This window comes from Nomascus leucogenys, chromosome 1a, assembly GCF_006542625.1.
Source record: "Nomascus leucogenys isolate Asia chromosome 1a, Asia_NLE_v1, whole genome shotgun sequence".
Classification (NCBI taxonomy): domain Eukaryota; kingdom Metazoa; phylum Chordata; class Mammalia; order Primates; family Hylobatidae; genus Nomascus; species Nomascus leucogenys.
Window position 1 is genome coordinate 19,770,626 of NC_044381.1, and position 16,931 is coordinate 19,787,556.

At 40.2% G+C, this 16,931-nt stretch overlaps 2 protein-coding genes and 1 non-coding gene across 3 annotated transcripts in view; 1 reads left to right on the forward strand and 2 right to left on the reverse strand.

Moving 5' to 3' along the window:
- The first annotated feature begins 1,517 nt into the window (after positions 1-1,517).
- RRAGA (Ras related GTP binding A) lies at positions 1,518-3,301 on the forward strand. The gene has a single exon (XM_003260395.3). It carries the CDS (start codon positions 1,937-1,939, stop codon positions 2,876-2,878), a length of 942 nt encoding a protein of 313 aa, XP_003260443.1. The 5' UTR covers positions 1,518-1,936; the 3' UTR covers positions 2,879-3,301.
- A 4,593-nt stretch (positions 3,302-7,894) lies between these two features.
- Positions 7,895-16,931, reverse strand: part of HAUS6 (HAUS augmin like complex subunit 6) — a 56,336-nt gene continuing 47,299 nt past the window's right edge. Inside the window, exons 13-17 of the mRNA XM_030818453.1 lie at positions 16,176-16,242; positions 15,678-15,863; positions 12,453-12,588; positions 10,324-11,364; positions 7,895-8,770 (exon numbers count right to left, since the gene is read on the reverse strand). Coding sequence (XP_030674313.1) covers positions 8,709-8,770; positions 10,324-11,364; positions 12,453-12,588; positions 15,678-15,863; positions 16,176-16,242 — 1,492 coding nt within the window. The 3' untranslated portion in view covers positions 7,895-8,708. The remainder of the gene's footprint in view (positions 8,771-10,323; positions 11,365-12,452; positions 12,589-15,677; positions 15,864-16,175; positions 16,243-16,931) is intronic.
- On the reverse strand, positions 16,318-16,448 carry LOC115836057. The gene has a single exon (XR_004031059.1).

Sequence of the window (16,931 nt, forward strand, 5' to 3'; positions counted from 1 at the left end):
AACCAATCAAGTGTGAGGGTAAAAACAAAGAAATTTTCAGACATCCAATGTCTTGAAATTTCTACTCTCCTCATACTTTTTATCTGGAAGCTATTGGAACATGTGTTCCACCAAATGAGCCAAAAATGAGAAGATGTGAAATCCGGAAAAAGAATACCCAACTCGAAAGGATGGGGAAGGGAAACCCCAGAATGGTGGTGAAACGCGATCAGATAAGAAGGCTCCAGAAGAGATATCACCAAGGAGATGAAATTGAATACATTCAGAGGAGATTTTCCACATACTATAATGGAATTTCACTCTATGATTTCCATAAACTACAGCAAAGGCCATTTTTGAACTTCTTTTACTGCAGACGTTAACAGTAGGAATTGAAATATGTTTTGAATAAATGAAAGAATGGAATACCTGAATTTGTACAGTACAGTATACATTTTGATAAGGGCTTTAGGCCAGGCACGGTGGCTCACGCCTGTAATCCCACACTTTGGGAGGCCGAGGCAGGTGGCTCGCTTGAGGTTAGGAGTTCCAGACCAGCCTGGCCAACATAGTGAAACCCCGTCTCTACTAAAAATACAAAAATTAGCCAGGCCTGGTGGCAGGTGCCCACAATCCCAGCTCTTTGGGGGTTGAGGCAGGAGAATCGCTTGAACCCAGGAGGCAGAGGTTGCAGTGAGCTGAGATCGCACCACTGCACTCCAGCCTGGGCAACAGAGTGAGACTCCGTCTCAAAAGAAAAAAAAAGGACTTTAAGGTAGATATAGAGGCTTCAGTATCCTGATGACTCTCATTCATTCTATATGAACGATACTGGACGACACTGATTCACTCATCTACTTGAAGACCAAGAGCAGAATCATATTATGCTTTGAGAGGGGCACAGGGTGGCCTATTGTTAGGCAAATAGACAGCAGTGAGACTGTCTAAAACCAAATTCCATTTCATCATTTAGTATCTGTGTAACTTGGTCAAGTGACTTAACCTCTCTAACCTTTGATTCCCTCACTTGAAAATAGGGTTATTAATTCACAAGGTTACTGTGAGGATGGAACTAATGCATGGGATTCCATATTATCGTTTCCTCGAGCTTTGGAATTCTAATTATAAATTCTAAAGTCTGAGATTACGGAAAAGCAGATGTGAGAAAGGAATTAAAAGCACCAACTGGAAGCCAGGATGTCTCCTAGGAGGGACTTGCTATTACCTAGCTGCGCAGCAACGGGCAATCGCTTGTCTACAAGTCTCACTTTCCGCATCTGCACAGTCTCCATCTGCCCTGCCCTTGTACTCACTGGGCCAGGGAAGCTGGGGAGGCCTAAGCGGACTGGGAAGTTAGGCTTTCCCTCCACTTCATCAGTTGGCTGCCCCTGCGGAAACCGGCCCGGCACACCTCGCTCCTAAAGCCAGCTGCGGTGGTGGTGGTGGTGGGGGCTTTTTTTGGCCACGAGAGGGCAGCATTTCCCCGGGCCAACCATACACGTACCCCTAGCAACCGCAAACCCAGCTACAACAGAACAAAAGACCGAAGTCCTTGAGCTTCTCTTCCATCTTAGGGCTCACACTGCCCCGGTTAGGTTTCATTAGAGCAGCAGCTTTTCAAGACTCGTCGGGCAGGGAGGGCGGAGCGAGGGAGCTCTCGCGAGATCGCCGCCGGAAGTGGGTGGTGGCGGGGACACAACGGCTCCCTCTCCGGAAGGCGAGCTTATCTTCCGAGCCGTTGCCACTGACAGCCGCAGGCGCTCCCATCTGAGGAAGAGCCAGCCCCGCCGCGGCCTCTCCAGCCCCGGGTTCGCGCTCTCGACTCTCCTGCCTGCCCAGCTGCGCGGCGGAGCGGAGCGAGGCGCGGCCTGCGAGTCGCCGGCAGCCCCCGACCCCTACCTCGGCGCTGCGTGTAGGCCGCGCCCTCAGGCCCAGTCCGCGGCGGCCCCGGCGGGTGATGCCAAATACAGCCATGAAGAAAAAGGTGCTGCTGATGGGGAAGAGCGGGTCGGGGAAGACCAGCATGAGGTCGATTATCTTCGCCAATTACATTGCTCGCGACACCCGGCGCCTGGGGGCCACCATTGACGTGGAGCACTCCCACGTCCGATTCCTGGGGAACCTGGTGCTGAACCTGTGGGACTGTGGCGGTCAGGACACCTTCATGGAAAATTACTTCACCAGCCAGCGAGACAATATCTTCCGTAACGTGGAAGTTTTGATTTACGTGTTTGACGTGGAGAGCCGCGAACTGGAAAAGGACATGCATTATTACCAGTCGTGTCTGGAGGCCATCCTCCAGAACTCTCCTGACGCCAAAATCTTCTGCCTGGTGCACAAAATGGATCTGGTTCAGGAGGATCAGCGTGACCTGATTTTTAAAGAACGAGAGGAAGACCTGAGACGTCTGTCTCGCCCGCTGGAGTGTGCTTGTTTTCGAACGTCCATCTGGGATGAGACGCTCTACAAAGCCTGGTCCAGCATCGTCTACCAGCTGATTCCCAACGTTCAGCAGCTGGAGATGAACCTCAGGAATTTTGCCCAAATCATTGAGGCCGATGAAGTTCTGCTGTTCGAAAGAGCTACGTTCTTGGTTATTTCCCACTACCAGTGCAAAGAGCAGCGCGACGTCCACCGGTTTGAGAAGATCAGCAACATCATCAAACAGTTCAAGCTGAGCTGCAGTAAATTGGCCGCTTCCTTCCAGAGCATGGAAGTTAGGAATTCCAACTTCGCTGCTTTCATCGACATCTTCACCTCAAACACGTACGTGATGGTGGTCATGTCAGATCCGTCGATCCCTTCTGCGGCCACTCTGATCAACATTCGCAATGCCCGGAAACACTTTGAGAAGCTGGAGAGAGTGGATGGCCCCAAGCACAGTCTCCTTATGCGTTGAATATTGCCAAATGCTCTTTCTGAAAATGCTGAATTGCCTTTTTTGTTTGCATCCTTTATTTTTAATATTCATAATGTCGTGTGCTTAAAAGTGGGCTTTGAAGTGTGTGCTGCTTACTCCTTTCATCTTTCTCCCCGCTTCCCCAGTCTTTAAACATTGGACGCTATTTACTCAGCTACCCAGTAGAACTTGAAGCTGGCCTTTCTGAGAAGTTGGTATGGTGTAACACTAAAGTAGGTGGTTCGTGTGTGGTCTCATTACCTGGTTATAATAGATATGCACATCAAAGCCTTTACCAGTATCTTCCTGTATTCCGTATCAGATTGCAAAGATGGAATGTTACTATTTTATCAGCAAGGTATTAAAATGCATTTATAAATTCTTCTTGGCCTCATTCATGAATAAACATGTTAGCAATTTAAAGCATGGCCTTATTTGAAATAACTTGAAAGCGCTTAATACGTAAATCTAAAGATTCTGACTGCCCACAAGTATTGCTTGACTGGCAAATTTTATTCTGTGAATTTAGCCCCCAGCACTTTAGTGACGTTTGGTAACAGCTGTAGAAGTGCTTATGCTATGGTCTCTAACTAGACCACCTGAGGTAGTATTCTAGTCCCTTCACTTACTAGCTCTGTGAAATACTTAGCTAATACTTAATTAGCCAATTAAGTATTATTTGGGCAAATACTTAATTTCATTACACTTGTTTCCTCATTGGTAAAATGTGGGTCAGAATATTACTTTATAGCCAGGCGTGGTGGCTCACACCTGTAATTCCAGCACTTTGGGAGGCTGAAGTGGGAGGATCACCTGAGACCAGGAATTCGAGACCAGCCTGGGCAATATAGTGAGACCTTGTCTCTACAAAAAAAAATTTGTTTTTCATTAGCTAGGCATAGTGGTGCGTGCCTACAGTCCTAGCTACTTGGGAGGCTGAGGAAAGAGGATTGCTTGAGTCCAGGAGGTGGAGGCTGCAGTGAGGCCTAATTGTGTCACTGCCCTCCAGCTTGGGTGACAAAGCAGGACCCTATCTCAAAAACAACAACAAGAAACCACTTGATAGGATGTTTAAAAGGATTAAATTCAACATGGTAAGTATTTAGGAACGGTGCCTAGGGCATAGCATATTCTATTAACTACCATTACCACCTACTGAGCCATTCTTCCCCAAATTACTGGATATGAAACCTATTTGAATATTTGATCCCTTACTAAATGTCAGGTGTTCTTAAGCACTTGCCAATTTATCTTACTGAATCCTCACAACCTATGTAGTAGGTTACTTTGATCGCTATTTTAACAGATGAGCACACTATGACCTTATTAAGGTCATACAGCTAAACCCAGGCAATCTGACTACTGACTCTCCTGATCATTACACCCCATTACTTCCATTGAAAAAACCGTAAGAGTCATAGCTTTTTACTTATTTTTGGTTTTTTTGTTTGTTTGGGATGGAGTCTTGCTGTGTTGCCCAGGCTTGAGTGCAATTGCGCAATCTCACTGCAACCTCTGCCTCCCAGGTTCAAGCCATTCTCCTGCCTCAGCCTCCCAAGTAGTTGGGACTACAGGCATGCGCCACTACGCCCAGCTCATTTTTGGTATTTTTTAGTAGAGACGGGGTTTCACCATGTTGGCCAGGCTGGTCTTGAACTCCTGACCTCAAGTGATCTGCCCATCTCAGCCTCCCAGAGTGCTGAGATTACAGTCATAAGCCACGCACCCGGCAATTTTTTCTGTTCTTATAACTTGCACAGATCAGCACTGTGGGTCCTAGCTTTTTAAATGTAGATTATTCCTTCACATAATTCCAAATTTACATACTGAGTAAGCTGAAGCCCAGGAAGCTAAGTGACCTCCCTCAAGGAATAGGGTTTCACTCATTTTGGGCAAGATCACTTTCCCATTTGTATTTCTCTAGAAATTGGATAATACTGAACCAGATTCTTAGAATGACCTACTTTTAAGGAAGGATTCTGAGGTTCCTAATTTGGATTGGCAATGTGGTGTGGTAAAATGGGCAAACAGATGTAAAATGTCCCATTCCAGTTCCAGCATATAGCTACCTTAAGGATTGTTTGAAAAGAAATTAAGTATTTTAGAGCCAAGAGACCTGTGATCAACTGTAAGCCTTTCATTTTACACCCGAGGTGCTATCTTTGTATGGACAGTAAATATAAGTGATAGGGCTTTAGAATTTCTAAGGCTTTATAAAATTATTTAATATTTATTAAACCCTTTCTGGCAGCAGATGTGGATGACACTACTCATGAAGAGTGAGAAGCTATTCAGGTGTAATTTATAAAAATTACCTAATTAGAGCCATTGACAATACATTAGTATAAAGACTCCAGATGAGAAAACTGACAGTATAGATATAACTTTAAAAATTCATTTTAAAATACTATATACTGTAAATCTAGTAATTAAAATGGAAGTAACAAAATATGTTTACCTGAGTCACTGAACTTATCCAATTTGTTGATCAGGTTATTAATATACCTTTACATGTGATCATCTTACGATTCAGGTGTAATTTATAATGCAGGGGCATAGTTCTTTTTGATATTATATAGGAAATTCCAGAGCTAGACAGTATAAAGTATTTATTGAAAACAACAGTATTTAAAACATTTACAAAGAGTCCCATAGAGGATTCTCAAATATTTTAAACTTAGGATGCAGACTGCTATTCATAATGCATAAAGAAAAAGGTGATCTCTAGAGCAACTATGTATCTGCAATATAAAAGAAACATTTACTTCAATACTTTCATGTTGAGGAAAACGTCATTAAAGTTATTTTAATTTTAGTACACTCACAGTAGGAAGATAATAGTCTGCTTTTACACAGGTCTCCACAATTCCTGTTTTTCCTTTAGATAAATTTGACTTCATAGTCAAGAGACTCATGGTAAAGAAAAGGTTTCAAAATACTCGTATTTTTGTTTTCAGTTCAATTTCCCCCAAACGTTAAACTATTCTTTATTCCACCTGATGACATTTTTCATGTTTAGCAACATTATATGGTTGTCCTCTTTAAACATTTAAAATAACTAGAACATTTTAGCATTATCTCAGGTTTCAAGCTGATGTAGAAGTCAGTTTATACACCTTTGTATCTTACAAATAGTGAATAAAAACAAAGTACATTCTATATAATGTCTGATATGAATGTAATGAGAAATACACTTACAGTAATAAATTAGCCCTCTTTACCATTTATTCCATGATATAGGAGGCAAACAAAACAATTCCAATACTTAAATATTGATAAAGATGACACATGGCCGTGGGGTATATGTATGTGTGTGAATACATACTCCCAACACACATTTACATAGGCGTATATGTATTTATGCATGTATGTATATATTGCTATAACTAGAGAGACCACATGCAACCATAAAAAAAATAATAAAATCAATTTGTGGGATATTAAATGAATAAAAAGATAAACCATAGGAGATTTCAGAGAAGGAGTAGGCACATGGATATAAAAAGCGTGGATTAAGACTTCAAGGTGGAAGTGAGATTTTTTTCTGAGGCTTAAAAGAGAGCTGTAATTGTGGTAAACTAGTAGAGGAAGGCAAGGTATTCCTGCTTCAGGAAAATTGTAAATCAGGCCTCTAAAGACCCATGCTCACTGAAGCATTTCAGTAAAAAAATGGGAGATTACAGCGGAAGGGGGAATAGAGGAAATCCGTTATAGGGGAACTTACGTGCCTTTAAATTTGAACTCTATTTTAGAATTAACAATGAACCATTAATGGAATTTTAGGCAAGGAAGTGACCCAATCAAAACAGTTCCTTAAGATCAAAAGGTAACTATGTAGGAGATATTGGATAGGGAAAAGGCTGAAGGCAAAAAGCTGCAATCATATTGGTTTAGGAGAAGAAAGTGACAGAACTGAGATACTTCTTGTTTATGGTACTGGCATACGAAGAACAGGAAAGAATGCCAAAAACTTTTAGCCTATCACAGGTATAACTCAACAACGTAATTTTTACAAATCCAAAATGTCTACAGACATTCTGCTCTTTTGATTCTCAGTAATTAAGGGTTTCTCAGACTTGAGTGGCGAACTTGAGCTTCCCTATCAATAGTTAACAATCTCTACCCAAGTATATATGCAACAATATACCTGCTTCTTAAAAGTACCACAGGGTTAAATGTGAATCTCTATTTCCTAGCAGCAGTTCTCAAACTCTTTCCCAAGCTTAAGAATTACCAGGGAAGCACGTTTAAAATATAATTAAATGAAATAATACACATTAAGTGTCTAGCAATGGCCTTGGCACTTCTGCAGATGCTGATATGATAGCATTACATGCTAAGATTTTCAGATACTGAGTTTTCTTAAAGCAGGCTAAAGGTTTCCCCATAGACCTGCATAGTCCCTGATTTGTTTTATTAACTAATAAAAGAAAACAGCAACTTAGGAGAAGATTTTTTCTTCCTCCTTTTCCATTGCAAAGAAGGTAGTTACATGTGCTTTCTTTTGTCTTTTCTCACAAAAAGATGGGTCTTCACACTGGGACAGGACAAACAACTTAGAGAAAGGCAGCCCAAGATAAATGAAGAGAGAGAACTATTAAGCCATCTACTTCCATAAATTTCCCCTCCACCTTCTTTCCTTGCCCGTTTTTTGGGGACTAGTGGACAAGATTTTGATGGTTGTGAGATGGGGTCTACAAAGGGTATTGTAGGTGCCTGTTCCAGTGCCTGTTCCATTCCTCCTGGTTCACAGAGGGCAATAGTGCCTGTTCCATTCCTCCTGGTTCACAGAGGGCAATTGTTCACAGAGGGCAAGAGATGCTAGACACAAGTCTTTTTCTAGGCAGGGCACCTGAAGGAGTGAGGCAGGAGACTACAAGCATGACAAGTTATTTAACCCCAAGTTCAGTTTTCTCAAGTTACTGTGAGGCTATTCTGTAGGGACTGGGGAATTTTGATGGTTGTTCCTTGTTCCTTTCCCCCAACAGTACCTCACAAAAAAACCCAACAACAAAACAGACTAATGAAAATTTTAATTTATATTTTTGTTAAAATATAAAAGTAGGATTAAATTATCAAAGTCTAAATTAGACTAAATATAAATGTTATACAACCCACTGAATGGATTTATAGTTTGACAGTGTTCCTTGCAACTGTCTACTCATCTTCTTCCACCTTTTTCCTTTTTTTAAATCATTCTGCCCCAGTCTTCACTTAATCATCACATGCACTTTATTCCATCAAACATCACTTCTCAGGATCATTCTACTTGAAGAATCATTAAGCCTGTTTAGAGCTCTTCCAGTCTTAAAATTTGTCATCTTGACTACACATCCCAAAGTACTACTTTTCTCACTTTTTCTGGTTAGCCAGAATGTTCCATAAAGAAACAATAAAAGCTGTATAGTTCTCTAAGGTGAAAGATTAGTATATTCAATGGCTATTATATTAACCACTTAGTCAACACACAACAAAAACTACTTATCCTTATATTAATTGACTGAAGTTATAAGAAATTAGTTACACTACTACTTTGTCATTCACTTAATGCTTACAAGATTACTCAAGAAATCAAAATGGCTTCCCATTGCTTGACATTTGTTTTCCAAATACTTCACATTTCAATCTCATATACCTACAAAGAGAAAAAATCCAAACATACTTTCCTTACCTAAAAAGATTAAAGAAGGCTAAAAGGCATTAGGAATTTTTTTTAAACCTTGAAAAACAGTGTTACACTTCCAACATGTATTTAAGTTATAATTCAGTTTCTATCCTGTGGCATAGCTTCAATTTAAGTGCATCATAGTTATATTAAATAGGTACGTCTTCATCTTGTCAAGTCAGGCGGTGGTTCTTTTGCATCAAGGCTCTTATTCAAAATGTCTTCTTCTGCAAATTGATTTAAAAAAAAGTATAAGCAAACATTACAAAGAAAAATAAATAGAACAGATTCCAAGCAGTAGCAAATTTTAGTCAAGACAAAAAGGGTTCATAGCATTGCAAATACGCGATTATGATCAATTATTATTCTCACCAAAGTACCCTCTTTCTCCAGAGATCAATACATTCCTCCTAGAGTGCTTTTTTTTTTCTTTTTTCTGCGACAGGGTCTTGCTCTGTCACCCAGGCTGGAATGCAGTGGCACAATCGCAGCTCACTTCAGCCTCAAACTCCCAGACCCAAGCAATCCTCCCACCTCAGCCTCCTGTGTACCTGGGACCACAGGCATGCGCCAACATGCCCAGCTAATTTTTTAATTTTTTGTAGAGACATGGTCTCCCTGTGTTGCTGAGGCTGGTCTCGAACTCCTGGGTTCAAGCGATCGTCCCATCTCAGCCTCCAAAATGCTGGGATTGCAGGTGTGAGCCACTGTGCCCAGCCAAACACTTTTCAATATAGCAGTGTATAACTATTATGGGCAAATTAGAGTACGTAATGAATCTGTATCACCAGATCTTTATCTCTCCTAATGAGCTACAAGAGCAATTTTTTTAATCTTTTAGGAAGAAAACATTCAAACATACAAAAGTGAAGAGAACTATGATTAACTCAATGTATCCATCACCTAGCTTCAATAATTATTAATACTAACTGTTATGAACTGAATACCCGCAAAAATGTATGTTGAAGTTCTAACCCCAGTACCTCAGAATGTGACCTTATTTGGAAATATGGTCATTACAGATATAATTAGCTAAGTAAGATGAGGTCATACTGGAGTAGGGTGACCCATTAATTAGCTAATATGACTGTGTCCTTATAAGACACATACACACACAAGGGAAGAATGCCATGTGACAATGAAGGCAAAGATCAGAATTACACTGCCACAAGCCAAGGAATGCCTGGTGCTACCAGAGGCTAGAAGAGGCAAAGAAGGATCCTCTTCTAGTGGCTTCAGAGGGAACATGGCCCTGTCAACACCTTGATTTTGGACATCTAGCCTCTAGAACTTACTGTCTCCAGAAACAATAAATTTCTGCTATTCTAAGCCACCCACTTGATGGTGCTTTGTTATGGCAGCCCTAGGAAGCTAATACACTGACCTGGCTTCTTTTATTTCTACATCCCATTCCCAGATACTACACCATTATAGTGATGATATTTAAAATTGGGTTTCTCAAGTTTTTAAAAACCACCTTCCACTGGGCAAGATTTTGATGACATTTACTTTTCAGTCATTTGTATCATAAAAGCTGTAAGCTTCAGATTGGGGGGGCTTTTTTTTCCCACCCCTGTCTCAAATCAATTTTAACTGTATATACATAAACAGAGATTCTGAAAGGACCTTTCCATTGAGGGATCATTCCCCTCATCCTAAATGAAGGAAGGAGGAGCACATTAACAATAAAGGTCATGCAGCATTCATTGTGTACTGGTTTTATCAAAAGTTGAGAGAAAACTTCAGCAGGTGAATATGCATAGGTCTAGTTAAACCTTACCTTTTAAATTAGGTAGTTCTCCAAGACTACATGCTATTGTGGTTCTCAATCTTTGTTCCACCGGAGAAAACTTAATTAGTGGTGAAAGAGACCGTTTTCTTTCACCAATGGACATGCGTAAAGATGGCTTTATATGCACAGTATGCAAATCACGGGTGTCCAAAAAGTTAAGCGTATCATCTGTTTGTACATTTTGGGGAGTAGGGCTCAATTCTGGTTTGTGTCTTTCAGGTGTTTGGGAATTCGAGAGGTAAGATTCTTCCCTTTTCCTGGAAAGAGATTTCTTCAGAGCCTCATATCTACTGCGAAGAGCCTGTAAATTAAAGTCCGATTCTGGAGTAGTCTGTCTCCCGCCCACAACATCTTCTAGAAGAATGCCACCATGCATAGGACTATTTGGCTCCAGTTTAAAATTGGCCTCTGAACTACTGGAACTATTAAAACTTAGGTGACCAACTTCTTCCGGAAGAGTTTCGTGTAATATGCCAAAATCATTATCTTTAAAACTCTTAGAACTAATTCCACTTGATATCTGAAAAGAGTTCCACAACATAGTTTTATCTGTGGAAGGTTTGTTACAAGAAACTTCTAAGTGGTCCAATATTTTCATAAACTCCTCTTCACTGCCACCCATCACATCTATCCTATCGCCGACAGCAGGGGAGAATGTCTCCATTCGGCCAGTTTCTGAAAGCTTGGTGAAGGCTAAACATTCCAAATCTTGCTTGTCAATTACTTTCTTATTTAACAAATCTGACTGATTTTGTGTTGGTGATTCATCTGTGTGACTGGTCAGCACATGTTTCTCAGGCACACACTCGCAATCTGAAACAACTTTCTCTTCAGTTGAATGAGACTGGCCAAAATCTGATATAGTGGTTTCTAAGAGAAAATCGGCCATGCTAAATTCTCTTTCATTGTGCAACACAGGTAATGATTCTGGCAATACTTCTCTATGTTCAGCATCCATTTGAATTGGTTCTGTAGTTCTGTTTTCTTCTGTTTCAATAGCTTTCCTCCATGAGCTCCTAATTTCAGTTACTAATTAAAGGGGAGAAAAACACAATTTACTAACATTCCCAAACATAGAGCATGCAATGAATCATTTTATTTCTAACACTGAAGATAAAGCTCCTGACTCAGTATGTGTTCCATAAATATACTGGTTGGATGATAAGGCTCCACAATGTAACAAATCCCAACATCAAAGAACCCCACCTCCAACTGATCACACACAAATAAACACATATAAAGACAGCTGTTCCTGAAATGTGCATCCATTTTTACACAGCACATATGAATTACATGTATTAAAAAGGCCTTTTCTTGTCCATCTAAGCCATAGTTTGGCAAACATTTTCTATAAAGGCCAGATAGTAATATTTTAGGCTTTGCAGGCCATCCATTCTGCCAACTACTTAACTCTGCCATGACGGCAAGAAAGTAGCCATAAACAATGTCAACAAATGAATATGCTTATGTTCAATACAATTTTATATACAAAAACACACAAGGTGGGGCAAAATTTGGTTCATAGGCTATAGTTTGCTGACCTAGGCTGTGGCTCAGTTCAAACTGAATTAAATCAGCAGCAAAACAGAAATTATTTAATTACTCAACCAAGATGATGTGACTACCTAAGGACACCAATATCAGAACTTTGCCTACACAAATTACAGGTTATAGGAAAAAAGGTATTGGGCAGTTTGACTAATTTAGGAGGGGTAAAGACCTCCACACACATGGTTTATGGCTGATGCTTCTGGTTGATGACTGGCAGAACACAGCCTATGTACTCTATAAATATGTGGATCACAGGTCAGACCAGGAGGCAAGAGAATTTTTTTTTTTAATGCTTAAATAAGATCTTTCTAGATAAAGGCAAAGTAAAACAACAAAGACAAAATTGCACATTATCAAAATTTTGTATCTCTGTATACTGAGTACACTAAAGGCACAAAATACTGCTCAAAGACTGTTATGTGAGAATGTCCACACTTAGTATGTTGATTACAACAGCATAAATAAACAGCCATTGGCAACTAAGCTAAAAAGATCTGTCAGGCCATGGTTCTGACAGAGGTTATGTCGATGAAAGAAAAAAGTAACAGAAAACATTATTAACTTACTCAAGTTTTCTGGAGTACGGGGAATCTGATTCCTTGTTAAGAAGGGGTTAGAACCCAGAGAGTCAATTAGTTCCTCTAATTTTATTTCTTTTCCTTCAGAGAGCTGTGGTGAATCAGATAAAACTGCTCTGGCAACCTAAAACAGAAAAGAAAAAGTAAAGCAAAGATTACCAAGCCCATTGGTAGAATGCAACAAAACCCCTGATAAGGATAATAAGCACTTCACAGTCAGCAGCCCCTCCCATTGCAGACAACACAAAAATGAGCAACAAAGAAGTTCCCAAACAACTCTGTATAGACCATCTAGGTACAATCCTGTAAAGTGAAATGAAACACTAAAGCATTTCCTCATCTTAAATGGATAGCCCATTATAAAGGAGAGAATAGATAAGAATCTTTACACTGGGAAGATTTAGAGGCAGTTCCAATTGTGCAGTGACCTAAGCTGCTGTCTGCCACAACTGTGAGCTTGACAGCTCTGTATTCACTAAAATGACTAGTTTTAAAGGAAGCAGACTCTTCTCAATTATAATCAATTTGCACAGTAACAAGTCTATTAAGAAACAGAATTATTCTGACAACATACCTCTTCACCAGAAACCTCATTATCAGATCTTAATTACTGAAAAAAGCATAGGTGCATTCTAAAACTAGAAAAGTATCCCAATATCAAAACAGTGCTCGCTATTAAATATCAATAAAACCGAAAAAGAAAAAACATGCAAATTAAAAACTCTGCCCCAGACATCACTAAAAAATAAACTTCTTGAAGCCATAATTAAATTGGCCCAAGAGGCTGGGCATGGTGGCTCATGCCTGTAATCCCAGCACTTTGGGAGGCCAAGACGGGCAGATCACTTCAGGTCAGGAGTTCAAGACCAGCCTGACCAACAACATGGAGAAACCCTATCTCTACTAAAAATACAAAATTAGCTGGGCATGGTGGCACATGCCTGTAATTCCAGCTACTCGGTAGGCTGCAGCAGGAGAATCGCTTGAACCAGGAGGCGGAGGCTGTGGTGAGCCAAGATCGTGCCATTGCACCCTAGCCTGGGCAACAAGCGCGAAACTCCGTCTCAAAAAAATAACATAAATAAAATTTAAAAATAAATAAATAAAATTGGCCCACGGAAAAAAAGGGCTTCTCCCTCAAGAAAACAGAGTGCTGCTGGGAATTTAAACACTAAACACCCCCTGTCATAAACACTCTTAAAGAAAATTAATTTTACTTTCAGAGCTTCATGAAATTTTAAGACTTTCCTCTTCTATCTGATCCCATTGCTAATATAAATTCTTTTAATCAGAAAATGTGTTTTTCCTTTCAAAATTAGGAAAGTAAAAAAGACTAACCATCTTTAGTGTAGAGTCAATGAAGAGAAACAATAGAACTTTAGAGATTTAAAAGTACTTAGGGACCATGAAACTAGACATCATGTTACAAACAAGAAAAATGACTGACATCCAGTCAGGCATGGTGGCTCATGCCTGTAATCCCAGCACTTTGGGAGGTCAAAGCTTGAGGATTACTTCAGGCTATGGGTTCGAGACCAGCCTGGGCAAAAGAGTGAGTCTCCAACTCTACGAAAAATAAAAAACTTAGCCAGGCAAAGTGGTGCACGGCTATAGTCGCAGCTGTTTGGAAGGCTGAGGTGGAAGGATCCCTTGGGCTCAAGTTCGAGGTTACAAGGCCGGGCGCGGTGGCTCATGCCTGTAATCCTAGCACTTTGGGAGGCCAAGGCGGGCGGATCACGAGGTCAGGAGATCAAGACCATCCTGGCTAACACAGTGAAACCCTGTCTCTACTAAAAATATAAAAAATTAGCCAGGCGTGGTGGCAGGCGCCTGTAGTCCCAGCTACTCGGGAGGCTGAGGCAGGAGAATGGCGTGAACCTGGGAGGTGGAGCTTGCAGTGAGCCGAGATTGCGCCACTGCACTCCAGCCTGGGTGACAGAGCAAGACTCCACCTCAAAAAAAAAAAAAAAAAGAAGTTCGAGGTTACAGTGAGCGATAATTACACAACTGCACTCCAGCTTGGGTGACAGAACAAGACCCTGTCTTAAAAGAAAAAAGAAAAATGTCTGACATCCAGTTCTCTTATTTGGACAATGCTCATTTAGTTTGATCAGGAATGCAATAAAGGAGGGAACTCTAATACCTGAATTAATATCCACTAAACCAAATTTTTCTTTCAGTCTCTCAGGAATAAAAAGTAACACTGATTTTCTGGCTGCTTAACCAAATCCAAGCAATGCTAAAGCGTGTTGTGGAAAACTTGTATTAAAAATAACATTAGCGAATAACTTCGGAATTTAACTTGTGTGAATTGAGTTCTGTAATGCTGAGCAACGGTAGTACTGTGTGGTCATTTACCAGTGAAAAGCAGAATAGTGTTAAGGGAAGGGGCTGGTTAGGAAAATCAAGTTCACGAACAACAGTGCATCTAATCACTTCTGAAATATTTTAGACAGCAAAAAGAACAAAACCTACACTAAGTGATATGATATTGCAGTGTGTTCTAATATTCAAAAAAAAAGAGGAAACTCAGCTAAGCAACAAACAACACTGACAAAGTATTTTAATATAGTATAAACACTGGGTACATTTATCTAACTATGTAATGGTTGATCTCCAAAATTTCTCAAATGTATCATTTGTATACTTTCAGGTAATGTTTAAAGAATGGGAAGTGGGTTCTAAATCACAGATGTAATATTAACTAAAAAAGTTTATATTACATCTATTCTCACTTTTGAGGAAGACCAATTTTGCTTTAACCATCATTTTTATTATCTGTAGCCTTGTTTATCCCATATTACTCCAGGTAATCAATAATTAACTGTATTTTGCTCAGGATTCCAACACCATTGAGAAAATATTTGTTTGTGATTTTGTTTTTTGAAACAGGGTCTCAGTCTGTCACTCAGGCTGGAATGCAGTAATGTAAACACAGCTCACTGCAGTCTCAATCTCCTGGGCTTTAAGTGATCCTCCACCTCAGCCTCACCAGTAAGTAGCTGGGACTTCAGAGATGCACCACCATGCTCAACTGGGTTTTTTATTTTTTTGTAGAGATGGGTTTTGCCATGTTGCTCATGCTGGTCTCGAACTTCTGGGCTCAAGTGTTCCTCTTGCCTAAACCTCCCCAAGTGTTGGGATTACAGGCATGGGCCACTGTGCGCATCCAATAACTGATATTTAAGTATACTCATTACAGTCTTTTCTCACCTCTTCTACCAGATGATCTTGCTCTTTTTGAAATGGATCACTTTTTTTAGCTGGCACGGACCCTCCAAATGCACTACTGTCTGTATTCTTTGCAACATCTGATAATGGAGAATTTTCCACTTCAAATTCTGGTATTTTCTTAGAAATTGCTTCGTTTTTTTCTTTGGGAGTTTTCATCTTTGTGTCCTGAAGAAGAAAGATATGTAACGTTAAGCCCTTAATAATCATAGCTGATCTTGAAGCTGTCTTCATTAGCAGTTCACTGGTTATCATGAACCTATAAAAGGTTGTTAATATTATTGTGAAATTGTATGTCACTGGCAGAATTAACTAATTCCAATATTCCCACTTAGCAATAAGGAATATATAAGTAGATATGGTACAAAATGTATAAATAGTACAAAATGTGAAAATAGAAATTAAACTGTGGTATCAACAAAAATAAATAATATTTTATAATTTAGTATGGCCAGAATTGAGACTTATTTTAAAATATACCTTTTCAAGCAGTGTAACACTGTTTCTATCTGATGATGAAACTGACTGCAACAAGAAAGAGGCAGGGCTAAAAGGAAAAAAGACAACAAATCCAAGTTATAAGGAGAAAAGAATTCCATTCTCTTTATGAGTCTATTCTAAAATCTGTCTGCCCCGTATCTGTCCGTTACGATTTCACTCAATTCGTCCCGGTCATCAAAAGGCAGTTTATTCTAGGGAGGCATGGTGACAAGTAGAGCAGTATTTCAGCCCAATTTGTGTATCAGCCTCCCAATTATGAAGACTTTACTTACCACATATTGAGTCAACAATATTTTGATTTGAAAGAGTTAAATGACTTAATGAATACTCCACAACTTGAACACAGGTTAAAAACAGATTCAATTAACTAGAACTGCATTACAACGTCACAGGGTCCAAATCACAGTTTCTTTGTAGCAGATCCTTTTTTTTTTTTTTTTTTTTGAGATGGAGTTTCGCTCTTGTTGCCCAGGCTGGAATGCAATGGCGCGATCTTGACTCATCACAACCCCTGCCTCCCAGGTTCAAGCGATTCTCCTGCCTCAGCCTCCTGAGTAGCTGGGATTACAGGCATGCGCCACAACACCTGACTAATTTTGTCCTTTTAGTAGAGACGGGGTTTCTCCACGTTAGTCAGGCTGGTCTCGAACTCCCGACCTCAGGTGATCCGCCCGCCTTGGCCTTCCAAAGTCCTAGGATTATAGGCGTGAGCCACCGCAACTGGCCCAGCAGAGG